The sequence below is a fragment of the Sebastes umbrosus genome, chromosome 6 (assembly GCF_015220745.1).
Source record: "Sebastes umbrosus isolate fSebUmb1 chromosome 6, fSebUmb1.pri, whole genome shotgun sequence".
In the NCBI taxonomy this organism is placed as follows: Eukaryota; Metazoa; Chordata; class Actinopteri; order Perciformes; family Sebastidae; genus Sebastes; species Sebastes umbrosus.
The window spans coordinates 16977029-17003788 of record NC_051274.1 but is presented as its reverse complement, the minus strand read 5'-3'; the positions used below and the strand labels follow the sequence as shown (position 1 = coordinate 17003788).

At 38.7% G+C, this 26760-nt stretch overlaps 3 protein-coding genes across 3 annotated transcripts; 2 read left to right on the top strand and 1 right to left on the bottom strand.

Annotated features, from left to right (window-relative positions):
• Positions 1-4789: 4789 nt before the first annotated feature.
• Positions 4790-9015, top strand: ptpdc1b (protein tyrosine phosphatase domain containing 1b). The gene is made up of 9 exons (XM_037774163.1): positions 4790-5483; positions 5908-6073; positions 6175-6255; positions 6361-6479; positions 6558-6695; positions 6797-7809; positions 8305-8487; positions 8621-8731; positions 8815-9015. The coding sequence occupies exons 1-9, from the start codon at positions 5438-5440 to the stop codon at positions 8947-8949; spliced, it is 1992 nt and encodes a 663-aa protein (XP_037630091.1). The 5' UTR covers positions 4790-5437; the 3' UTR covers positions 8950-9015.
• Positions 9016-9020: 5 nt separating this feature from the next.
• On the bottom strand, positions 9021-15869 carry fbxw12 (F-box and WD repeat domain containing 12). The gene is made up of 10 exons (XM_037774162.1): positions 15695-15869; positions 15548-15585; positions 14421-14587; positions 14186-14310; positions 12953-13159; positions 12696-12860; positions 12324-12534; positions 11711-11895; positions 11449-11579; positions 9021-9509 (listed from the first exon to the last, which is right to left on the bottom strand). The coding sequence occupies exons 1-10, from the start codon at positions 15791-15793 to the stop codon at positions 9410-9412; spliced, it is 1428 nt and encodes a 475-aa protein (XP_037630090.1). The 5' UTR covers positions 15794-15869; the 3' UTR covers positions 9021-9409.
• Positions 15870-17335: 1466 nt separating this feature from the next.
• LOC119489207 (protein Wnt-7a) lies at positions 17336-26507 on the top strand. Its single transcript, XM_037771380.1, has 4 exons — positions 17336-17694; positions 18754-18980; positions 22585-22856; positions 24877-26507. The coding sequence occupies exons 1-4, from the start codon at positions 17624-17626 to the stop codon at positions 25357-25359; spliced, it is 1053 nt and encodes a 350-aa protein (XP_037627308.1). The 5' UTR covers positions 17336-17623; the 3' UTR covers positions 25360-26507.
• The last annotated feature ends 253 nt before the right edge of the window (positions 26508-26760 follow it).

Sequence of the window (26760 nt, the reverse complement as noted above, 5' to 3'; positions counted from 1 at the left end):
CGAGGATAAAGTCATAACTTTACAAGAATAAATTCGTAATATAACGAGAATAAAGTCATAATATTACGAGAAAAAAGTCGTAATATTACGAGAATAAAGTCATAACTTTACGAGAAATAATTAAATAACACTACTTTATAATATTATGACTTTATTGATAATTTCCTAAAGTATCAGCGCTCTCCTATTTTATTTTGAAGGCACAACCGATCGACTTCCGGTGAATTCATGTTATCAACTACCGGCTTTTTTGAAACAGCTGAACGGTTTGTTTGAGAGGAGGCGCACCTACGCAACCAGCTGGGACAACTCCTACAAGACGGGCAGTGCATGACGGGAAATGTAGTACTTGTTACACGTAAAGCCAACGAAAGGTGCTCTGTCAAAGCCAGGAACTGAACTCATTTTCCCAATAGGCTTTGTTTAGTTGCTTATGTGGAGCACGGAAATCTCTGTCCGAGCGGTTTGTTGTCGGATAGAAATAGAAGTATAGAAGGAACTGACAGGCTTGCTGAATGTCTCTGCTGCCATCTGGAGGACAAGTTAGAGATTTAATCTGTTCAGAAAAATGCACTGCATATTCACATATTATACAGATATTCACACGTTTTCCCCAGGCCCCAAATGGAAAGGGCCCCATTTATTTACACTAAAACTAGCTTGCATTCTGTAAACGTTAAGGCAGGCGTCAGCAACCTTTACTATCAAAAGAGACATTTTAGGCAAAAACAAAAACAAAAAAAATCTGTCTGGAGCCGCAAAACATTTGAGCATTGTGATGAAGGTAACACAGTTTATAGTCTAAGCATATAGTATATAAGTCTAATGCAGTGAGGGCCAAAGAGCAAATGTACTACGGAGTATTAGGGCCACATTGAGGGAAAAAAACATCTGAGATTTACAGAATAAAGTCATAATATTATGAGAATAAAGTCATAACTTTACGAGAAAAAAAGTCATAATATTACGAGAATAAAGTCATAATATAACTAGAATAAAGTCATTACTTTACGATAAAAAAGACGTAATATTACGTGAATAAAGTCATGACTTTATGAGAATAAAGTCAAAACTTTATGAGAAAAAAGTCAGAATATTACGAGAATAAAGTCATAACTTTACAATAAAAAAACGTTGTAATATTACGAAAATAAAGTCATAACTTTACAAGAAAGAAAGTGGTAATATAACGAGAATAAAGTCATAACTTTAAGATAAAAAAGTCATAACTTTACAAGAAATAATTAAATAACACATAAAATTACTACTTTATAATATTATGTCTTTATTCTCATAATACTACGACTTTCTTTTCTCGTAAACCTATGACTTTATTCTCATAATATTTGACTTTATTCTCGAAAGCTCCGATTTATTTTTTTCCCCTCAATGTGGTCCTAATACTCTGTCGTACCGTCGTACATTAGACCTACAACAATGATAAATAAAAATGAAAATGTAAACAAAAAAAACAGTTATTCATTTCCTTTCTTATAAATCCACAAGGAGCCACTGGAGACGAGCTAAAGTGCAGCATGTGGCTCCGGAGCCGCAGGTTGCTGACCCCTGCTCTAAGTAAATTGTATTACCTCAAGTTTATTCAGTCACCTGTTTGTTCTTAAATGTATGTTTTTATGAATTGTATTATATAAGTTATTATACAAATGCAGTGTGGCCTACCTGGTACTCCATATCTTATAGACCTTTTCACGGCAGACAATCTGAAGTGTCCTTTCAGGATAAGCACAGGTATGATTAATGCAATTAATGATGGCCCTGATTTAGTGCATGTTGACTCAGTGGCTTTGCTTACTGGGACACTATTGTAAGTAGAACAGAGCCATCGTTAATGTGATCAGTTACACCTGTGCTTTTCCTGCTATGACAAGTCAAAATGTATGCTGTGAGAAAGGTCTATTGTCAGTGGTGTGATGCATATAACACAAACTCTGGCATTATGAAATGTAAATGTAATTATATTAATTTTGTCTTCTTTTTTGCTTTTTTTTTCAATTGTCTATTTATCGGTTGGTACATCTGTAAATGAGCATGTCTGCAATAAAGAAGGCATTACAGAAGAGGTCTATTGTCAGTGGTGGACAGTAACTAAGTATATCATATCAAGTAATGTACTTGTGTAACATTTTGATGTAGGCCTAATTGTACCTAACTTGTACTTATAAAATTACAAATATTATGCTGCGTTATACTTCAACTACATCTCTGATGGAAATGTACTCTTCACTCCACTACATTTATTTCACAACTATCATTAAATACATATACTAAACCTATGATGAACTAATAAAATGCATTGTTAAAGATTAAACTACCTAACAGTATATAAAGTAGATTAACATGTATTAATGCATGTCTCAACAATCCAGTAATATACTGTATGTATAATATCCACAAGGGCCTTTTTTCTGCACTACAACTTTTAATACGTTAAGTACATTTTGATGATGATACTTCTCTTACTCAAGTACTATTTTGAATGCAAGACATGTAGGACTACGTGTAATGGAGTATTTTATGGTATTGCTACTTTTACTGAAGTTGAGGATTTGAGTACTTAATACACCACTGCTTTTAATTTACACCATGACATGTTGTTTGGCAAACTTCTTAGCTGTATTGTTGTATATGGCAAGAAAGTAATGAATCCTGCCTTCAAGGCTTCCTCATAGCTGTCTGGCTGAAGCAAACTACTGAGTTTTAGGAATATGGGTTTACGGCTAAAAGATACCGATTAGGTTTACATCCACGGATAAGAATGTGCTCACCTTAAAGATTCAATATAGAGCACCACATGCTTTGCAACACGTCCTTTGTAACTGTGAACACTGGTTTAATTTCGTTGGAAAAGTGTCTTTCTGCCTGTGATCACATTTTTCTTACATAGTTACAAATGATCGTGAAATCTGCAATACAAATCATCTGTATTGTTATTTGCTTTACTCAGCAACATGCAATGGCTGAAGTGCAACATCTTACTGTCTTTATAGGTCAAGCAAATACATATTTTTTAAATTTATAATATATATTTTTGAATCTTCTTTATTTGTATTACTGTCTAATATAAGTGTCTGCACCATCAGGATTGCTATTTATTTTATTGTACTGCAATGACAATTAAGGAATTCTATTCTATTAGCATCTGCATCTTATAATTTAAAGTAAGTATCTTAACTGTCAAAAATGATTTGCTGTTATTCTATAGCCTGCTATGTGAACAGTTTCTGATTTATCTTGATGTAAGTGTTATTTTCTTTCTAAATTTTTCAGTTTACAGCACAGTATTATTTCATAAAACAAATTAAGGCAAAAGAAAACACAACATTTCACAAAATGGAAAAGGGAGGGACACACTATATCTTTCCCATTCTTAATTCTTAACAATATCAAACCCTCATCAGAAATGGAGAGGATGTTATACATTCTTATGAATAGTGTTTTCTTTATTTGTTTTGTGAAATGTTGGTGTGTTTTCTATTGTCTTAATTTGTTTTTCTGTTTTGTACTATACCTTTACTCTTGTTCAGAATCACATGGCAGAATCCTATGGTTGGCTCTTGGCTCTGCACTCCCTTGTCATGGTAAGACTGGTGAGATGTGCCTGAAATTCAGATCAGATCAAATCGGATTTTCTGGATCCGTACAGACCAATCAAAAACCTTCAGAGATGTGAGTGTAAATATGTATATCTCAAGTTGTAAAATGCATCATTAAAATAAAACATTTGACCAGTTCAAATTAGATAATAGGATTTATGATATATGATTTAGTGAAAATATACAGTATGTATACATGTATATACAAACAGTAGTGACTATTCATACTATGATGGTACTCAGTTGGCATGAATTATTTAAAAAAAGAAAGTAGTAAGAGTAAGGATAAACATGAAGAATCCACAACTTTAGGCGGCATTGATACAAACTGAAATCTCTGATATGAGAAAACATGTATTGAAAAAGGTATAGGAATAGATTGTTCTGCTCACACAATCAGCACATTTTGAATTTTTGGTATAGATAGAGATAAATCCATGAAGGGCTTCTGTCAGTTTCTACTATAATGCAGACAGCAGCATTTTAGGATTGCATTGGGATTATTGGCTTTGAAGTCTCTCCAAATGATGTACATCTGATCTCTCCCCACTTACCTAAACCTAACCAGCTTTAGTGAGATGCAAGGTAAGCCAATCAGATTTTATCTACTTGCTATTTGTAGAAGTGGGGTAGGAGAGTTTAAGTGTGTTCATTTCAGAAATGCTCTGAACTCTCTTATGATAAAAATCTCAAATCTACTTGTATTTATTCATAACAATAGAAAGGCATATCATTGATCAAATTCATATAGACATGTTGAGAATCTGTTCAGGTGAACAGTTGGACACGTCTTAACTAATGACAATATGTGCCATTAGTGTAGCAGTGATGTGGCTATAGTATGAGTTTTTGTTGAGGAGTGGGTGCACTATTTTATACCTGTACACTAATAAGATTAGTAGTCTAATCCAGGAGGAGTCAGGAATAGCCGTACACCCCCCCAGAGCTGCAGACCTGTTCATGGGGATAATTACGAAGGACACCATCTCTGCTGCTTTTCAACACATTCTTGAGGTTAATTTATTCACATGCTTGATCAGTCATCCTGGTGACATAGATGGCTTTCCAGAAAGGAGTGCACAGGATCCTGTGGGTTTCTTGAGTTGCCCCACCCGGCGACACAGGGATAATCTGAGACGAATCAAATCAAGTGAGGCCACGGGATTGACTTTTCCACAGAGCCAGAGAGGGAAAGACAACGTCAGAGCTGTGAACCATTTATGTTCGTAGATGGTGGTTACAAGCATCTCGTCTCACTTACATCAGGTAAATATATTTTTTCAAATTAAATGTATTTTATTCTATTTCATATTTATTATTACATTGGTGTTTCCTTGTAAGCTAATTCAAAGTTGATTATTGTGCACACTGGTCTTGAAGAGTGATAATGAATGTTGTACTGTGATGAGCTACTGAGGTCAAACTAAAAACTAATAATAGCAGCTTGCCAATCCTTTAAAACAGATTATGTCAGCTCAGCATTTGACTGAATATGATTTATGATGTTCATCTTTGAGAAAAATGTGTATTTGTAAGTGATTCTCTCTAATTTGTCGTGTCATGTATAAAAACATATTGATTACTGAGGCTTTTTCAGTCCAAAAATAATAAAATCCAGAGCTCTGGTTATGTATGAGATGCCTTTTCCAGACTCTGTTAGGAAACTGCATATATGACAGTATTTCAGGCTTAAGGTAAGGCTCTAAAGCACAACTTGTTTATAGAATGCATATGATGAAGTGTATCATTTAGTGTAACAAAGTAGATTTATGTGTGTCCAGGCTCTGCTATGACTGTGGATGTGAGCCTATGTGACTGTTCATATGGCTATCCATGCAAAGACAAGCGCTGGAGCTCTGATGGAATACAGTAAGTAAGGATGGTAGTTGGTCATCTGTTAAATGTATCTAAAGGTCAATTTTATTTCACCAAAATGCTACATTAAAAATGCATTTCACATGTGCCAGAAGAGTGGCTATTTTTGTTGTAATGCCCTGATGACAGATTTGCAATGCCAGCTAAGGATTAGACACCTCTGTAAGGGAGCACTGGTGATCTTAATCATTTAGGTGTTACAGAACGACCTACATTTGGTGGAGTCTCAATGCTGCACTGGTTGCTAAGGATATAAAAACTTCTCATATGATTTTATGTGTTTACTCCGCTGAGAAACCACTCATCTAATAGCTTCCAGTTATATTTTGAGAGTCAATTTTGCTCACAATTTTAGATTAAAAGTGTGTGTAATATCCTATTTTTCCTTTTTTCTCTCCCCCTATAATAATAAATCCAGTCAGAGCCCCCAGGGCGAGGTACACAATAGTAGGAGAAGCTATACGTTACGTCATTCCTGGACATATGCAATGCTCAATCGGATGTGGAGGTCAAGCCTGCAAGTATGACAACCCAAATTACTGGAGTGATAACCTACAGGCTATAAAAGGCCTCTACTCATCCTGGTACACATCTACTTTAGTTGTGATTGTACAACAAAATCCATATATATCTATAAGTATCTACAGTATATACCCCTCTAACTTTGTTTTTTCTATTGTTTTAGGGTTTCTGATCATCTCCTCGCTATGTCCCGACCCTCAACAGAAATCATTGAGAAGTATAACATCATTGATCAATTCAAAAGGTATAGACAACTTTTGTTTCAAGGACCACAAACACGCAGCACCTGAGGAGATGAGAATAATGAATTCTTCATGTCTCCTGTTTGTGCGTGTGTGTCTGTGTCAAGGAATGGTATTAAAACAGTGATCAACCTACAGATACCTGGTGAACACGCCAGCTGCGGAAACCCTCTGGAGCCAGAGAGCGGCTTCTCATACCGCCCAGAGGTCTTCATGGAAAACAACAGTAAATGCTTTATGCAATCATTCTTAATATATCTGTATTAATGCTCAGGTTTTTACTGAATAAGCTTTACCATTTCAGTTTATTACTACAATTTTGGCTGGAGTGACTACGGAGTGGCAAACCTCACCACTGTGCTGGACATGGTGAAGGTCATGGCCTTCGCTCTGCAGGAGGGAAAGATAGCAGTTCACTGTCACGCTGGTCTCGGCAGAACAGGTAGATTTGTGAGGAATGTTGCGTGAAGCGTTCGGGACAGTTTGATCTTTCATCTGTACAATGTGACATACGATGAATGCTTTCCCATTTCTACCCTGCAGGTGTGCTTTTAGCATGTTTCTTGGCCTTTGCTACCAGGATGACTGCTAACCAGTCTATTCTATATGTACGTGCTAAACGCCCCAATTCCATCCAGACCCGAGGTCAGCTGCGTTGTGTGAGAGATTTTGTCCAGTTCCTCGCCCCTTTGAGGAGTGTGTTTTCCTGCGCTGAGCCTCGATTCAACCAAGTCACCCTGTCCCAGTACCTGAACCGCCAGAGACACATACTGCATGGCTATGAGCGGAAGGAGCTGATGTACCTACCAAAGATCGTCCAGCTAGTGTCTCGGCTGCTATTTGACATAGCAGAGAATCGACAAGTGATTGAGGAAGACATTCTGGAGGCTCCCGATATTCACGACATAGAGATGACTCTCAGCGTCATTGAGAAGATGGGCCCTGAGTTATTTACAAAGGAGCCCCGCTTGCCAGGGGTGCCCACATTACCCAGACATTTCCACGAGCCAGCCATCTTCTACCATCGCAAAAGTCTGAGCTACAGTGAGTCCGACTTGAGGCGACTGGGCTCACAGCTCAACCTCCTCACACAACCTCTGGGCTCCATGTCACAGAGTAATGTTGACGTGTCCCCATCCGAGGACACTCACCATGCAACCCAGCATCAAGGCTGGAATTGCAACAAGTCTGCTGTTCCACGCAGCCCGACAGGCTCACTCTGGCAGATCAAGGATGTAGAAAACCAAAAAGGTGGATCCATTCTGATGAGGAAAGTGATGCAGAGAACATTCCAACGTAGTGAGTCTGTGGGAAACAGTGACTCTTCCAAATACGGCAGCATGTTGTCAAGGTGGAAGACAGAGCAGCGGGAAGAGTCAGTAAAGAATGTGATGAAGCCTCAAAGTACAGATGAGGAGCACTCAGAGGTGCCCTTCATCACCCTGCAGACAGAGCTGTCCCTGGAAGCCAGGAGGTTGCTAGTGGCCCAGTCCCTGGCAGTGGACCTTTTTCTTGTTGGGGAAGATGAGCACAAGAGCAAAGTCTTGGCCTGGCAGGTAACTGACCCATACAAATGATTGTAGATATGGAGGGCATGCATGTTGAAATGCATCAAAAAATGATGTAAATACCTGAATTTGTCCATCACAAAGACTGAAGTTTTGGTAAAATGCTAGTTATGTCAAAACAGACTACAATTCACAGCCACCACAATTATTGCATTGCATTGTTGCAAGCACACTTGTCCAAAATGAGCAGACATGAAATTGGCAATTTGATTTTTTTCTCTGAATGAATAAACAACAAAGTGACCTTCCCTAATTAAAAGTAACAACCCACACAAATTGATCCATACAGTGATTGGTTCATGACATACAAATATCAGTACTCTAACTTTGGTGACTCCTGAAGGACATATCAAAAAATACCTCCCCATGTCTAGAATAATTTCAAAGATGCTATAATGATATGCAAATTCTACATGTAGCTGCTGTGACCTCAGTTACCCACAGGCAGACAGGGTCTAAAACAACTGCCCCAAATGTGTGCAGGCAGAACTGAACCAAGGCGGTGGCTGGGAAAGGCTGTGTATGGAGCGCGATCCCTTCATCCTCACTGGGCTCATGTGGGCATGGCTGGAGCAGCTCAAAGAGCCCGTCATCTCCATCGAGGAAGCCAAAGCCCTGAACCCCTACAACAGTGACGCTCAAACTGTCCTCAACACACTTGACCAGGTCAGTGTGTACTCTGTGCTGATTCACATTTGAAACAACAGATATACTACAATGAATTGCCTGGACCATGAAGCTCCCAAATTTACACATATTTTTTATTTTTATGTTTAACCCTCATCTTAATCTCTTCCAGGCCCCTAAACAAACATTAACGTGCATACTAGATTGTATGGCTCACATGCTGGCGATACCAGAAGAGGTTGAAAATGCGTTTCTGAATCGTACAATTAGGGCTTTCACCTGGGTAAGACAATCAATACACCCAATTATTTGGAATTATTTCCTTGTCATTGGTTTTGTTTCAACAACTTGTTTGCTTTTGAACAGATGGAAAATAACTCAGAGGATAGAAGCAAAGTGTACGAGTCCATGACTACAGCCCTACGGTGTGTACTTGAGGACATGAGATATATGGCCATCGAAGCAGATGAGACGCCATCATCTTCCTGCCCTCAAACATAGGTATTACCAGTCATGTATACTGCCTGTACCTCCATGTGGAGGCATGAGAGAGGAAAGGATGCTTTTGTGCCTTGTGACAAAGTTATTTAATATGTAATAATGTTTTTCAATTTGGGCTAAATATAAACATTTATGGTATGTAGATTAATGTCATTAATACATAACTAACACGCCTTAGTATTTATATTTATTTACATTTATTTTCTTACCTCAGTAGAGTGGAGAAATCATATTGAAGAACAGGTGAACCAAAATATATTTTGCAAACATTATGCCTTAAGTCTGGTCATGTTCAACAGTGTTAGTGTTACATTCAGTTTTCTGTAAAACATATACTTGTCAAAGAACATCCTCATGTCTGCATATAGTATGATGTACAGTTCATAATAAAAGCAAATGTTCCTCCTTCCAGTTGGTTGTGCAAATTGCTTGTAGGCACCTTTTTGTGGAGCAGCGCCACTCAGGAGGTGAAAGAATACGCTTTTAAGACGTCTTTCCCATCCTTCCCTTCTGCTGAGGCCACGATGCTGGAGTAGTCACAGGTGACATGAGTGAACCCTCTAGGAAACAGGGCACAAAGCATAAAGTAACAAGATTAGGAAATGACTGACAAGGCAACATGAAGATACAGAGAAAATACCAGTATTTGGGCTGTTGCATTAACTTGGCTGTTGCTGATACAGCAGAACAGGGGCCAGTCGGATAAACTAGTCATGGCCTTAGACTGGTCTCAAGATGTCAGGTTAGACTAGTTTAATTAAGTCTGTCTGTTGCATTAATATTAAGACTGACTTAATTTGAGGTAGAATAGTTAGCCACCTCTCCCCCTGGCTAACGATAAGCCGGAGGTGAGAGCTTTGCTGCCATGGCATCAATTAGAAGAAGTTAGAAGGTCAGTTAGCTAGCTGTGTCAACTGTTTATCCATTACTATTATGTAACTATTTCAACTGTTTATCCATTACTTTTAGCTAACTATTAACCGTTTATCCATTACTTTTAGCTGAAGTTAACTTTTAGCTAACATTAAATATATCAACTGTTAACCAATTACATTTAGTTAACTGTTTCAACTGTTTACCATTACTTTTAGCTAATGTGAAATATATCAACTGTTTACCCATTACGTTTAGCTAACTTTTAGCTAACTATTTCAACTGTTGACCCATTAACGTTACTTTTAGCTAATGTGAAATATATCAACTGTTTACCCATTACGTTTAGCTAACTTTTAGCTAACTATTTCAACTGTTTACCCATTAACGTTACTTTTAGCTAACTATTTCAACTGTTTACCCATTAACGTTACTTTTAGCTAACTATTTCAACCGTTTACCCATTAACGTTACTTTTAGCTAACTATTTCAACCGTTTACCCATTAACGTTACTTTTAGCTAACTATTTCAACCGTTGACCCATTAACGTTACTTTTAGCTAACTATTTCAACCGTTGACCCATTAACGTTACTTTTAGCTTACTATTTCAACCGTTGACCCATTAACGTTACTTTTAGCTAACTATTTCAACCGTTTACCCATTAACGTTACTTTTAGCTAACTATTTCAACTGTTTACCCATTAACGTTACTTTTAGCTTACTATTTCAACTGTTGACCCATTAACGTTACTTTTAGCTAACTATTTCAACTGTTGACCCATTAACGTTACTTTTAGCTAACTATTTCAACTGTTTACCCATTAATGTTACTTTTAGCTAACTATTTCAACTGTTTACCCATTAACGTTACTTTTAGCTTACTATTTCAACTGTTGACCCATTAACGTTACTTTTAGCTTACTATTTCAACTGTTGACCCATTAACGTTACTTTTAGCTAACTATTTCAATTGTTTACCCATTAACGTTACTTTTAGCTAACTATTTCAACTGTTCACCCATTAACGTTACTTTTAACTAACTATTTCAACCGTTGACCCATTAACGTTACTTTTAGCTAACTATTTCAACTGTTTACCCATTAACGTTACTTTTAGCTAACTTTTACAACTGTTTAGCCATTAACGTTACTTTTAGCCAACTTTTACAACTGTTTAGCCATTAAGTTTAGCTAACTTTTAGCTCACTATTTCAACTGTTTACCCATTAATGTACTTTTAGCTCAAATTTAGCTAATTATTTCATTATTATTATCATTATTTTATCCATAACTTTTTTTGCATTCTAGTACCTTATTCTTGAATTGTTTCTGAACATCTTTAACGGTTCTAACGACGGTTGGATTTATGCTGTTTAACTTTTCTGTTATTTTCTCCCATCGTGTGGTGTCGCTGTTGCATTCGCCATTTTTCTCTTATGTGAAGTGTCTTATTTCACCCATAATGCATTGCGCGACAGAAGTCAGTCTTACATTAGTGGGAAGCTTTATGCAACAGGTAAATATGCGCATAGCAAGTCTGAATTAAGTTATATTTAAGACAAAGACTAGGTCTACTTTAATGCAGCTGGCCCCAGTACTAAAGCATACAGCATCATACAGTACCTGGACATTGTGTGAGAGCCTCCCAGTAAGTGGTATTGGCTCTCCAGGGTCAACCCACGGTCTCTGTCATTCCTCCATGTCAACACTCGTAAAGAGAGGTCCTGAGATGCTGTCACTACACGAAAGCTATCCTGTAAATGTAAATGTGAAGACACTTATACTTGGCTTTTATCACACAGATGGCATGCTGTGCTGTATAAAACAAATAATTTCAACAGCTGATGGGATATTTCTTTGGATTCCAAATAAGAAAACAACCTACCACAGATATAGAAGAGATAGGCATAGTATGATCTTTAAAGCTAGCCAGCAGGACTCCTTTCAGAGAGTAGACCCATAGCTCCTGACCGGCTGCCAACACTAAGCAGTTGCTGTCTTTGGCCTCTAGAAGGATGTTTGAGGAGGACCTGGTGTTCAATGTCAAGGGGAAGGACTCCACCTGCTGGACTAAGATGAGATTCAAAATCATACCAGCACAAACCAACAACAATACTTAAAAAAAAATCCATTTTTAAACCTCTAAATTGTAGATTTCAGGATTAATTCTGAGATATTAAATTGTCATGACCTTTTTTGGGTACCCACTTTCATTCAACCTATTTATCTTACATTTATTTAAATTTGTATTCAACTACACTCCCCAGAATGACATTAATAATAATCTAATAACTTTAGATGTGTTAGAAATATCTAGAAGCATACACAACGATCCAATGTAGCAGTATCTGTACTAGCAGCTTCACAACATCTGCAGTCAATAGTGGATTTTCCTACAATGATTCACCAAATGACTGCTATTTTCTAATGGCTAATAAAAGGTTCAGTTGCACATTTAAAGCATATCAAAGTCAATCTGCACATTTCTCAGTCCTCACCCTGGATATCTGACTTGTACTTAGTCTTTTTAATGCTGACATCGAAGACAGTGAGGGCTTTGTTGTTTGGACGCTCGCTGCGGTGGATGATGGCCAGTCTGGCAGGCTGGGTGGGTATGAAGACAGCAGCCTGGCACCCAGTGACTGGCACCGACTGGCACAGAGGATCTTCGTCCTCAGACGGTGAGGTCAAACTCTCCGTGTAAATCACCTGCCAACAAACCAAACAACCAAAATCTGCCAATCGTGTACGTAATGTTTCATTGTTCTTAACCATGAACACCTATTTTCCCACTACGTCATTTGCAGTGAGGTAATGTGGTAAAAGAAAACACACAAGGAAGTCAGGCTGTCAAAGACAACAAGAAATACCTTCGGACTTAAATCATCACTGTCCTTGGTTCCAGCAGTGATCCATTTCTTGTCCGGTGAAAATAGGAGTGTGTTGACTTTAAAGGAGTCACACACCATTATGCTGGACGTTTTAGTCAGAGCTGAATCAGCTAGTGTGCACACAGATCCCTGACTGGTTCCAACCTAGCAGAGAATATAATGAGAAGCACAAGTTGCTTTACTAGAAGTAAGATACTTTTCAGATTTACAAACCCAGAAATTCTGAAGTTACTTACAGTCAGAAACCAGTTGTTGTTGATATTGTACTGTAGTAATGCACAGTGTGGAGATGCAGAAGAAAAGGAGGCCAGCTCCTGGCCAGTCTGACTCTGCCAGGTCTTGATGAGACCTGTGGAGTCTGCCGTGATCACGACTTGATGCTGTTCATCACTTACAATCCCGGTCAAAGGACCCTGCACAGGACTGCACCACAGGAGTTCACCCTGAGAGAAAGAAAGGTGCAACATGAGGTTAATGCCTCAGTGAGGGCATTTATTCAGTTTCAGTAGTGTTTAGGTGGAATAAAACCTGCGTTTTGCAGGCTTGCAGAGGCACACGACTGCAGTACATTTCACTTATAGCTTAGTGTAGATAAAAGACCTAACAAAGCAGTGCGAAGCCCACATTCAAACAATGCAGTGGTGGAATGTAATCAAGTACATTTACTCAAATACTGTACATTTTATGCCACTTTATTCTTCTACTCCATTACATCTCAGAGGCAAATATTGTACTTTTTACGCCACTACATTTATTCTAAAGATTTAGTTACTTTGCAGATTTAGATTATTAAAATAAAATATAAATCAACTAATAAATTATGATTTGTTATTATAGATTAATTATATAAAGTAATTAAAATGTCCCCCCCCCCCCATTACAGCTGCAACATTAAAGTGATGAACACATTATTACATCAATAATTCTAATCTAATAATATAACATACTGTATATTTTTCTAGAACGGGCCATTCTGAATAAAGAGCACTTTTACTTTTGGTGCTTTAAGTATATTTTGACGCTAATACTTTTGTACTTTTACACAAGTAAGATTTTGAATGCTGGACTTTTACTTGTAACAGAGAATTTCTACACTGTGGTATTACTACTTTTATTTAAGTAAGATATCTGAGTACTTCTTCCACCACTGAAACCATGTCATTTTCACCTCTGTGGCATTAAAGTTTTAAGAAAACACCCTACATGGAAATGTATTGTGTGAATGTACTTTTTAGATATGGGCTGATAAGGACTCAAAGCATGTGACACTTAATGTTGAGTTTTACATGTTTTCTGAGGCTTTATCTTTAAATACTGTCTGAAAGTCATACACTCTATTTATGAAAGATTAAAGCTAAACTTATATACTGTACATACATTTGGATTAAGTAGATACTGTATATCTTCAATACTTTAAACATGATTATACTGAGAATGCAGGATGATATACTGAAGGTGTTGGTACTGACATTTAGGATGTCCCAGGCTCGTACTGTCCCATCAGTGGAGGCGCTGCACACTGTGGCACTGCTGCTCCAGATGTCAGGACGCTGAGCTGAATTCCCCTGCAGGTACACCAACCCTACCACCCTGCCTGATGATGGACAGCATGTCAGATGTAAACATGAGATGAGAGACTTCATGAAGGCATGCAAGGGAGATCCCAGAGAGAGAGAGAGAGAGAGAGAGAGAGAGAGAGCATACCTGTGTGTCCTCTGAGGCTTTTGCAGGTGTAACCTCCTGACCTGCCTTCCTTCATCTTCATCTCTAAGTGGCAACGTCTCAGGAAGTATCTCTTCCATGAGTGATTCACGCTTTCACCCCCCAGGACAGCGAGGTTACAAAAACTCCAGCGCTGCAGACACTTCCTCCTGAGGGGACAGAATGAGAAATGTTTTGTTGTTGTTGTTGTTTTGAAATATTATTCACAGGTGCATCATAAACATAAACATTCAATTTTTTAAGCAGCAGTGGGTAGAAATGGAGCAAATATGATATATAAAAAAAAGTTATTTTATATTTTTGTGTCATAAAGTGCTCATAATGGCATCAGCAGGATTTCACAGACCGGAGGAAAACCACCAATCAGAGCCGAGCTGGAGCCAGCCGTCTCTGAGCAGCTGTCAATCACTAATTGATAACTCTGATCCAACGGTCAAACTAGGCAGCGCTGATCAAATATGAATCAATATTCTGTTACTGTAACGCCAATTTCTGGCATAACATTTTTTCAGAAATATATTTTAGTGTACTGTTTAGCTGTAAAATGAGAAAGTTTGTGACCCGGCAGCCATGTTAAGATCAGTTGAAGAAATACCAAGTACCGCCCACCACCTGGAGTAGAGCCAATAGGAACGCTCAATAGGAACTCTCTCTCTCTCTCTCTCTCTCTCTCTCTCATTTCAATTCAATTCAATTCATTTATTGGCATGACTGTCAGGTGAACAATATTGCCAAAGCGTCAATTCAATAATAAATAAAAATTTTAAAAAAGTACAAAATAAAAACAAAAACATATATATACATATATACAATTCATTAAGCAAAATACAATATATAGATATAATGGAAGAAAACAATAAAGAAGTAATGAATGTTTGTTGTTTCAATAAAACAAACAAACAAACAAACAAATGAAAAACAATTAATAGAAATATATTGCAATATCAATATCTCTGAAATGACCTGTGGTTGGCCAAAGTCTAATATCTCTCAGAACACTTGAATTAAAATATGCTGAAAGGTTATTATGGTATATTATAATAAAACATATATTGTCTACACCCACTTTAATTTCTTGAGATAGAGATAAAAGTATAGACTAAGCTCACCTCCATAGCCAAGGAGTCCCTGCAGCTTCATTCCAGTCCTAGAAATAATATATCATTGTAATCAGACAAAAGTTACTTTTTGGAACCATAACAGGCTCTCTATTATTGCACATTACAGCTACTTCCGCACACTGGGACACTCCTTACCTTACACACACCAGAGGAGCTGATTAAATCTCCCTCATTCAGGAATGTAAAAATATGAATAAGGCAATCACTGATCAAGTGTGGGTGATCGATATCCATGCTGACATCAATAATCTTGCCCCCCTTCACCACTAACTATCTATCTATTTCCTTACAGGTCGTCAAAGCGACAAAATCCAAGCTACGGAATGAATGCAGGGACAAAAGGGAAGAGGTTCGCGTCGCTCTTTAGCCTGCATTGTCACCAGTGCGCCACCAGATGTCGCTATTGTAAAGGGTTCAGGACAAGAGACGCACTACAGGTAGCGCACCAGAAGCGTTATACAAATGACAAGTTGACTTGATTTTTTTTTATTTGAATATTAAAAACAACAAAAGTAAACATATGTTTGTATTAAATATCATAAATGTGTGATTTAAACCACCTGTTACCAGAGTAGAGAGAGTATCATTCAGTCTATTTCTATATAATAATAATAATACATTTATTTATATAGCACTTCTCAAAACAGATGTTACAAAGTGCTTCACAAGAAAATAAAAGCAGATAAATAAAGTAAAAGATATGGTAACTGTTAAAACAGAATATCAAACAATAAAAGCAGATAGAGTAAAAACAAATATGGTAACAGAACAAAACAGAACATCACAGAACATATCAATAATAATAGAAGTGGTAAAATGGTAGGACAAGTTCATAAAACAAATATACAGTATATATACATAAATGTGTATGTTCTAGGTAATAATTCATGTAGGCCTACTTGTCAAAAAAAAGTTCTTCTTACTTGTCTTTGTTTTAATATTGTTTATCTGCAGCATTTTAATGATGCTTCTTCTAAGTGTTTAACAATATTATTAATACTCAGTGAAGGAAAACTGGTAACTTCTGCGTAAAAATGAGCCCCATTAGGCTTTAGCCATGACCCACTTAATAACCAAATAAAAAGCCAATCAGTCAAGGTGAATTCACAGCAGAGCAGTGTGAGTGTCTACGTGTTTGTGTGTCTATGTGTGTGTGTCTGTGTGTGTCTGTGTGTGTGTCTGTGTGTGTGTGTCTGTGTGTGTGTCTGTGTGTGTGTGTCTATGTGTGTGTGTGTGTCAATGTGTGTGTGCGTGTGTGTGTGTGTGTGTGTGTGTGTGTGTGTGTGTGTCTATGTGTTTGTGTGTCTATATGTGTGTGTGTGTGTGTGTGTGTGTGTGTGTCTATGTGTGTGTGTCTATGTATGTATGTGTGTGTGTGTGTGTGTGTGTCTATGTGTGTGTCTATGTGTGTCTATGTGTGTGTGATTGTGTCTATGTATGTGTGTGCGTGTGTGTGTGTGTCTATGTGTGTGTCTATGTGTGTGTGTGTGTGTGTGTGTGTGTCTATAGTGTGTGTCTGTGTGTGCGTGTGTGTGTGTCTATGTATGTGTGTCTGTGTGTGTGTGTCTATGTATGTGTGTCTATGTGTGTGTCTGTGTGTGTCTGTGTGTGTGTGTGTGTGTGTGTCTATGTGTGTCTATGTGTGTGTGTAGAGATTGAGCCCTGGCGGGATTGTTGAGCAGGGCCTCCTCATGTCTGCTGTTGAACACGCCCCAGATAGATGAGCCAGATATATAGCCAGACCTGCGGGTAGCAGAGGAACTGTGAGAAAAGAAAAGGCATAATCGCACTTGCTCACCTCAAGGGTTTACCTGTTACCTGTGTGACACCTCGCAATGACAACAGGGCCCAGCGGAAAGAGGCCACGTAAAGGGAGTTTTTGGATGATACCTTAGCAAACAATCTGTAAAAAAAGTTTTGTTTTTTTTCTTTCCTCGAGCGTGTCATCTTTTTTTTAATGCTTCTCGTCATTTGGGAGTTCCTGTGGAGTTACCTGGGCTGTGATCGACCGGAAAATAAGAGAAGAGAGTTATTCATCAGCTCCACAGATCGGTGCATGAAACAATGAGTCGGAGAACGAGACGCTGGATTTTACGAGTTTTACTTTGTCTGGGAATTGTTTATTTGAAAATTGGGTGAGCTGCGCTTATTTGACTTCACATTAGTGTGTTGTAGGTTATTCAACAAGGAGACTTTTATCCGTTGTTGGTCCTTGAAAAGCGCCTGTTGTATCACATATTTTCTCAAAAAGCAGGCAGGTGATTTTTACAAACTATATAGGATAAATAAAACATTAAGGAGAACAGCGTCTCAGTTAGTCTCGTGTGGCAACTCGTCATTATTACCATTAATGAGATTTCTTTTATTATACATTTAAAGGCTGGTAAACATACGGGTATAGTCATTAAAAGTATCTATAACTTTAATGTAGTAGCTTTTTTTTATTTACACATTTGGTGCACTGTAGCCCAGACATGTTATAGAACATTTTGATGATAATTTCTACTGTTAAAATGCAATAATCCCAGTAAAACAGTTTATTTTACACATGGATATAATAGCGTAAATGTATCTCAGTTAGACTCGTGGCAACTCCACATTATTACCATTAATGATATTTCCTTTATTACATTACATTACACTTAAAGGCTGGTAACCATACGGGGTATAATTATTACAATTATCTACAACTTAAATGTTTTTTTAATTTACATATTAGTCTAGTGGTGCACTGTAGCCCAGGCATGTTATAGAACAATAATTTCTACTGTTAAAATGCAATAATCCCAGTGAAACTGTCTATTTTACACATATTAATATTTGGATTACAGCCATCAGTTAGGGTACTATATAATAAACCAAACAGTGTAAATGCATATTTTAAAAAGTTATGTTAACACTTATAGGTAAAAAAAATATGTAAACTCAAACTAACAACAAAAAATTATAGGAATGGGAAAAGTTTTTCTCAGTCTATTTTACACATGGATATATTTATATATATTAATATTTGGATTACGATCATCAGTTAGGGTACTATATAATAAACCAAAAAGTTGAAATGCATATTTTAAAAGGTTATGTAAACACTTATGGGTAAAATATATATATATATATATAAACTCAAACTAACAACCAAAATGATAAGAATGGTAAAAGTTGTTCTCAGTCATGTATCCATGTTGCATCCACAGTGGCTTCTCGTCGGTGGTGGCCCTCGGTGCGAGCATCATCTGTAACAAGATCCCCGGTTTGGCCCCCAGACAGCGGATCATCTGCCAGAGTCGACCCGATGCCATCATCGTCATCGGAGAGGGAGCCCAAATGGGCATCAACGAGTGTCAGTTTCAGTTCAAAAACGGTCGCTGGAACTGCTCTGCACTCGGAGAGAGGACAGTCTTCGGAAAAGAGTTGAAAGTGGGTATGTTGCTGTCTGTTAACGTTTGTTTACAAAAGTTTTAAAAAGTTTCAAGTTTCAGTTTCAAGTTTATTTGTCATATGCATTTAAAAGTACAGTGTACAGTGAAATGCAATGAAATGCATTTTACCCTGGCTCTCTCTCAGCCCTTAAAATCTATAAATAGTATAGTTGATAAATACTACAATAAATAAGACAATACCTGAGAATAAAATGATAAAACAACCTAAAACATCCATAAAACAATCCACAGCTCTGCATTCATTTAGTGCTACTAAAAAAATGTTTGGTTCCAGCTGTAAAAGTGGATTAATATGTAAAAAAAAGATGTAATTTCTTCACAGAAAAACAGATATATTGGAAACATACAAAACAGGATGAATATGAAAGGGAACATTGTTTTCTCAAATTTTACATTTTACGATACGATACCATACCATACGATACGATACCATATGATACCATACGATACCATACGATACCATACCATATGATACCATACGATACCGTACGAAAACATAAGATACGATACAACTTTATTGTCAGTTTGCACTGAAATTCATTTTGCATCCATAGGCAGCTCAGTTTGAGAAATAGCACACATACAATAGACATACTGTTACCATAGACAGACAGACAAGTAAGACCCATCAGACAAAAAAACACAAAACACATCACAATTATTCATACATAACCCATTACAAAATTACCTTCTGTCCTCTGGATTTACATGTCTTTAGCAGCACATTAATTATTATTTAGCAACAAGATGGACTGATGGACAAAAGCGTTCTTTAGCCTGATGCAGGTTAAATGTAGGGACTCTGAATCGCCTCTTGGAGTTGCAGAAGTTGATATTCCCCATTTAAAACATGTAAGGGAATCAGAAGAGATGCTGTTGGTTGGCCAGTCTGAGCATACTCTTGTTGTGAGCTGCTTGAAAGGAGGCTGTCACAGGTTAGCCAATGAACTTCGCGCAGATTTTGATTTGGCTATGAAGTTTAGTTTTAAGTTTTACAGATATACTACTGAGCCAGGCTGTATAATAGTATAATAGTTGTTCTCCAAGCATCAAACCTTCATTCTGAGCTCAATTCCATGCAAAACTTATCTCTGGCTCTTTTGTGATTTGCCTCAAAAAAATGTTAATATTTACAAAAATAACAGTGCCAAAGAGAATTTCAAGATTTATGCCTATATCAAGGAGTTCAATTATGACCTGATACCTTGGAAAAATAAAAAATAAATGACTCTGACATGCTTTTCCATATGTCTCACAAATATATAATCTAATAGCTGGTGCTCTTGATCTCCAGTCAAAACCTGCACCAACGTCTTCTGCACATAAGTGCTCATCTGCCCTGCATCCGTAGAACAAGGAGCATCCCATAAGGAGTCAGTGTCATTTACAGCAGGCCTAGTTTTGCTCCAAACCTTTCATTGAGCAGGGCTTTTCTATAAAGGGGTATCTGAAGCCAGCACTGTAACAAAGCTCCTGTGAATGTTGGCAGCCTTTCTTTTCAGCCCGGCAGAGTCTCTGGAGACACATTTTCACTGGTCTTTATCCTGTCTAGTGATGGGTGCTGTGGCTCTCACTGTAAGGGATGTAGATCTTACCACGGGTATAAGTTACAGCGGGGGCAAAGCCAAGAAGGAGAGCAAGGCCTGAAAGTACTAAATTAGAGAAACAAATTAGTTCAAATCAATGTTCCTACTGCGGAGACAGAAAGAAGTCGGCTCTAAAGAGTGGATGGATGGATGTTGAAATTGTGGCTGGAGTTTTGTGGCTCCTTTGGTGAAGTGATAATGTGGATTAAAGACTGTTAGATGTTGAGGATATCAATACCAGGAAGACCTAACAAGGTTTAATGAAGTATGATGACATTTTGTCGAATGATGCCTTTATGGCTGCAGTCTGTGTAAGATTTGAGAACAGAGGATGCTTTTTTTTAAAACCATTTAGATAAAAACCTTTAAAAAATGTAATATATTTGAGTTCTATTGATGTTAAACAAAGAATACAAATACTCTTTTACACAATGGCCAGTAGCTTGGACCAGCTGTTTGAGGCCATCTTGCCCGCTGCTGCTGCTGCTGTTGGAAAGAAAGGATTATCTCTTCATGCTGTTGAAATGAAAACAGTGGCGTTTGACAGTCTGTTCTTTTAAGAATGAGTGGTTGTAGCTCATCAAGAGTCTTGGTTTGTGTTTCCAAGACAGGAGTATTGGACAGCCATACCAAATAGATTGGTTTCACTGATCAGATTAGCGTAGAAGGCCAATGGCTGCAAACGAATGCCATTGTTGATGCCCAGGCCGAGTGGAGCTGTGCGGCTCGCGGTATTGTTCTTAAAGCGAAGGAGGACTGACCCGTGAGCTGACATAATCCTTATGGGTGATGCAAGGTGCATCCAGCTTTGAGCCATTTCAGGCCTCAACTGTGTTTGCACTTGAACTCTGGAGTACCACTAAGCTGTGTGTGATGAGGTCCATATAAAGAGGCCGGATACTGAGAGGGGCAGAGATGAAAGAGGAACAAACATGGCAGAAGAGCAGCGAACTGGCACTTTTAGTTCAACTTCGACAGGCGTTTGGATTTTTTTTTTTTCGTCCAACCTCTCTTTTTAATATCTTCCACCTCTCATTACAAGCTTAGGAAGAATTCATACCATCTCTTGCGGTGAACTCATGCACTCAGAACTGCAGGGGAAAAATTAACAACGGTGCAGTCAGAGCTGACTGACACACCTTCTTTTTTGGCTCGGAGCCCATCGACTCTATAAAAACGTCCACATAATTGATGCCTCAATATGAGTTTTTTTTTTTTTCAATAGCAAGGGCACACATCAAAGATGTTTATCAAAAACATGGCAGCTTTACGTAGTGAACCGGGCGGCAGGAGGAAGCACAAAGATGTTTGTTTTGAACAGAGACAACAGGAGTTTGTTTACACATAGATATGCTGGGTGTTATAACCAGCAGTTTCCTGTTTGCATGATGATAAATCACAGAAATCATGCTACTTGTTGTTAATGGATTTTGAATATTACATCATGGGCTGTTTTCACATTGTATTAGGAGGGAAAAGTATTGCTTTGTTAGCATTATATAATAAGAATAAATGTTTCTTTCTCTGCTTATGGAGAGCTTTGCTTCAGGATCTGTCTGTATGACTCCTGTCAGATTAACCTTCACTTATTTGTCGATATTTCCGTGTACGTGTAAATGATTTATTAGCTGGACTTGGTGGAGATAACAGCAGGATGAAGATTCGGATGTCAGTGCCTTATGAGTTTACACAGAATGTGACAGTTTTCTGAGCGGATCAATAGCCCTTCCTTCGCCGACAGCCCTCTTATTCATACCGCTTTGTTGACTATACCACCAGCGGCCATTTTGGTTCACAGGCAGGACAGTTTCCAGGTCAGGTTTCAAAACACTGCAGCCCTTGAGTGATATGTCACCAAGACTGTGATGTAAGCACACATACTATTAATAATTAATCTCGTTTTTAGGAGGAGAAACACCATGACATTCTTTTATTTAAAAAAAATGTCAATGTGTACCTGCAACATTTTATTCATCCCCCTTTTTTTCTGCTCCACCAGGCAGTAAAGAGGCTGCGTTCACCTACGCCATCATTGCAGCGGGGGTGGCCCATGCCATCACAGCCGCCTGTACGCAGGGCAACCTGAGTGACTGTAGCTGCGACAAGGAGAAGCAGGGTTTCTACAGCAAAGACCAGGGCTGGAAGTGGGGAGGCTGCTCGGCAGACATCAGCTACGGCCTGGGCTTCTCCAAAGTATTTATCGACGCTCGGGAAGTTAAGCAGAATGCAAGGACACTCATGAACCTCCATAATAATGAGGTGGGACGCAAGGTAAGTGATTAGAGTTATGTCTCTTTACTCAGCACAATTTGTACCCATCTCCAAATTTGAATTCTTTCAAGGCACAATTAATATAAGTGACGATTAAATGTGATGGCGAACCGGTGGTTAACTAGTCTAAGTCACTACTAAAAGTCTCTGGCGTGATGTGGTGTGGCTGAACTTCGCCAAAGATGTGGGCAGCGGGGGCCAAGACTGAACAAGCAGCGGAATAAAAGGCTGCTTTTAAGGGAAGAGCTGTCTAAGTGGCAGGGTTTGATTACAACCCAGATCTCTGCACTGAAACCAGATTGACACTGTACAAAAAGGCATTAGCCCCCACCTCCTCCATGGGATTTGCACCACTGGGACAGTGTACAGTTACCTTTATGACAATCCCCACCCACAATTTCTCTAATATCATAAACCCACATCAGGTGCAATGTGCTTGTAAAGGCACCACAGGGTTGTTGACTGTTTGGTTACCAGGTTTCGTCATTACTGAGTAGTAGGCTATGTGTCTCTGTTGCTGTATAGTGTAGTTATATGCACTCCACCTGCATACCAACTCTAATCAAAGGTTATAATTCAGTAAATTGGATCTTCATCAAGTAAATATCTGTTTCAATATACCATGCTTACTGCCAGACCCTGCTGCAAAAGTCACAAAGGGCGTTACTGCATGAAAACAGAATGGGAGACAACAATAATACAATAAGGAAAGGATGGTTTTCACAATGTGTTGATGGCTTCTCTGCATGCATGGCTGCAGAACACTGCAGACTGACAAAGAGACTCCAGTAAGTCTAGAGGTTAGAGATTGAGTGGAATAATGTGCCAAACGGCTAAAGTGAGGTTGGAGTTAGTGAAGGATAAAGTTAACTCATATCCTCTCTCTCTCTGCTTCACTGTGCCAAACAGCCTGATTCACACAACCAACACGTCCATCCCCACACTGGGCTGAAAAGCCTCCTAGCACACAATCGTACCCGGTAGATCATTTTCTACGTGCGTCTCAGGACCATGAATTCAAATTGGCTTATCTGGACAGCTAAATTGCCTCCCAGGGAAAAAGACTGTACTCGTAGATTCCAACTTTTGCTACTCCGTTTCTCTTCTTTCTGCTAATAAATGGCCCCTCTGTTCCTTTTATTTATGCTAATCAAAAGCGGTGACACTGAGCGGGAGCGCCGTTCACAGCTCCCCGGTCGAAGACGTCCACACAAAGGCTGTCACAAGTGTTGGTCACAGAACAACTGATGGATTAGCGAGTTGAAGCCAAGGGTTTTATGAAGTGGTTTGCTTGGGGAAAAGTTGTTTTTTTGGTTCCTGTTCACACGTCTGTATTTGGGTTTTATCGTTACAGTTTACTTGCCAAGAACACGGAGGCATAAATATCTCGTCAATGGCTTTAGGAGACCACATCGCATACCAAACCCCCAGCGTTTTAGCAAAAGGAAATGGCAATTGACCTTGCTGCTAAAGAAAATTCCAGTTTCTGTCAATGGCACTTCTCATTGTCATCAGTTCAGGCTTTAGCAGTAATCCCAGTCACTTGGCGCCTTGTACAGTCACTCTTGACATTTGTACGTTGTGTGTGGTGACTACACACACAGAGCCTGAAATCTGATACATTATTTTGGCTTCTGTGTATATGGTATCACACAGCTATGCGGCAGGGCTGTATTTAATCCCCAACTATGGTGTATTTGTCAGTCACATTGTTATTAGGTTGCACGTTTGTAATTTGCCTTGAAGTGCAAGAGCTGAAATGTGAATTGAGACAGTTTGTAATACACCAGGGGTTTAGAATATGTGGCTTGAATTGTAATTTAACCAATTAATTTCTGAAAAATAATAACACAATCACATTTCTTGAGCAGGTAAAATCATTATTGTCGTAAACTGCACGGTAATTGGTTTTTAATAATCTAGCATGGCTGTTATTAACCTATCATCAGAGTGTATTTGTCACTCATCACTGGAGTGTTTTCACAGTTACTACTTTACTAACTTGTTTTTGTGCGTCTAGGTCCTGGAGAAGAGCATGCGACTGGAATGCAAGTGTCATGGCGTCTCGGGCTCCTGCACCACCAAAACCTGCTGGACTACACTTCCCAAGTTCCGCGAGCTCGGCTACATTCTCAAGGAGAAGTATGCCCACGCCGTGCATGTGGAGCCAATCAAAGCCAGCCGCAACAAGCGCCCGAAATTCCTCAAGATCAAGAAGCCTTACTCTTACCGGAAGCCCATGGATACAGACCTGGTGTACATAGACAAGTCGCCCAACTACTGCGAGGCGGACCTCGTGACGGGGAGCTTGGGCACACAGGGCCGAGTGTGCAACAAGACTATGATGCAGCACATCAGCGGCTGCGACCTGATGTGCTGCGGCCGGGGATACAACACACACCAGTACTCCCGCGTCTGGCAGTGCAACTGCAAGTTCCTGTGGTGCTGCTACGTGAAATGCAACACCTGCAGCGAGAGGACAGAGGTGTACACATGCAAATGAGAATATTTATTGGATGGTGTGTGTGTGAGAGCGTGTTGGTTCATGTCTTTGTGTTTTCATGGACAAACTGGAACTGTTAAACCTCACAAATAAGGCTGTTATTGCAGTCTTTTCATACATAATGAGGAACTACTGTACTGCGCGTACAGTAAGCTGAAGACGGGGCGTCATGGTTCTTTTGCACACAAAGCTCTTCACCCCCTCTTCTTGGACTGGTGTGTTTGTCGGGGTGCAATGTCGAAAAAAAGTGTGACTAAGGGAAAAACTGTACCCTGGCAAGTGGGACCGGGGACCCACGGCGTGAGCCAGTGATGCAAAAAATTTCAAGACTTTTAAGCTATACGGACATTTAGGAAATGGACTTTGCCAATGCAAATGAATTATGGTGGATGTGATTGCTGGGCAGGACACACTGCTGTAGTTCTCACTCTGTACGCAGATGAAATGACACAGCCATTTGGAATATTTAACATGCTGTATTTAGAGAATGAAAATAATTAATATTAATTTATTCTATAAGAAAGAAAACTACTGATTTTTTCCGTTATGGATCAAAAATAACTAAATGTTGGGGTTTAGTTTATTGAATCAATCCACACACTTGTTAACACACTGGATTTGAATCCGCCTGGAATAATAATGTGTTTTTAGAATAACGTTGTTCCAGATGAAACTGCTGTAGGCTACTCACATTGACCTCCTGACCCTCTCATGAGTTCGCCTTCCCTCTGTTTGCTGCTAGTCTAGAGATGTTGAGGTCGAAGGCTGTACGCTCTACTGACTGCCTTCAATGGCATTGCTTACTTCAAGCTGATTTAGTTCAACAGGACTCGTTCACTGATCAAAAAAACAGGCACATTTTCCACTTTTGGTAAATATTGGTTCATAGAGTATATTTTGTAAAAGCCTATTTTTATATGAATGTCTTATTTATATCTTTTTTGCATATTCAATGTCAAGCTCGGACACCTGTTTTTAAATCCCTGTGGAAAAAAAGCTGATATATGTGTAAGTTGGCCCCTGCTGTCACTGCCATAGTTGTATATTGTAAGTGATAGGAACTGTTTATTTGTGTCTGTGTTCAAACAAATGTGTTTACTGCGTTTCATGACTACTACTGATGGAATACAGGAACAGAATAACACTAATGAGATATGATTTCCATTATTGCTTCCTCCTACATCAAGTCTCAATTTGATCATGACAAAAGAAAAAAATGGGAATGCCATAAAGAAAAAGACCTATGGAGAACGTGTAGTTTTGCAAGGATACTTGAACAGTTGTATTGGGCTGTAAATGGCTAGATAACAGTAAAAAAGAAGAAGAAAAGGAATATGGACCATAACATTTTCTGGCCATAAACCGGCATAACGGTGGAGTTGTTGAATTTTTATGACATAA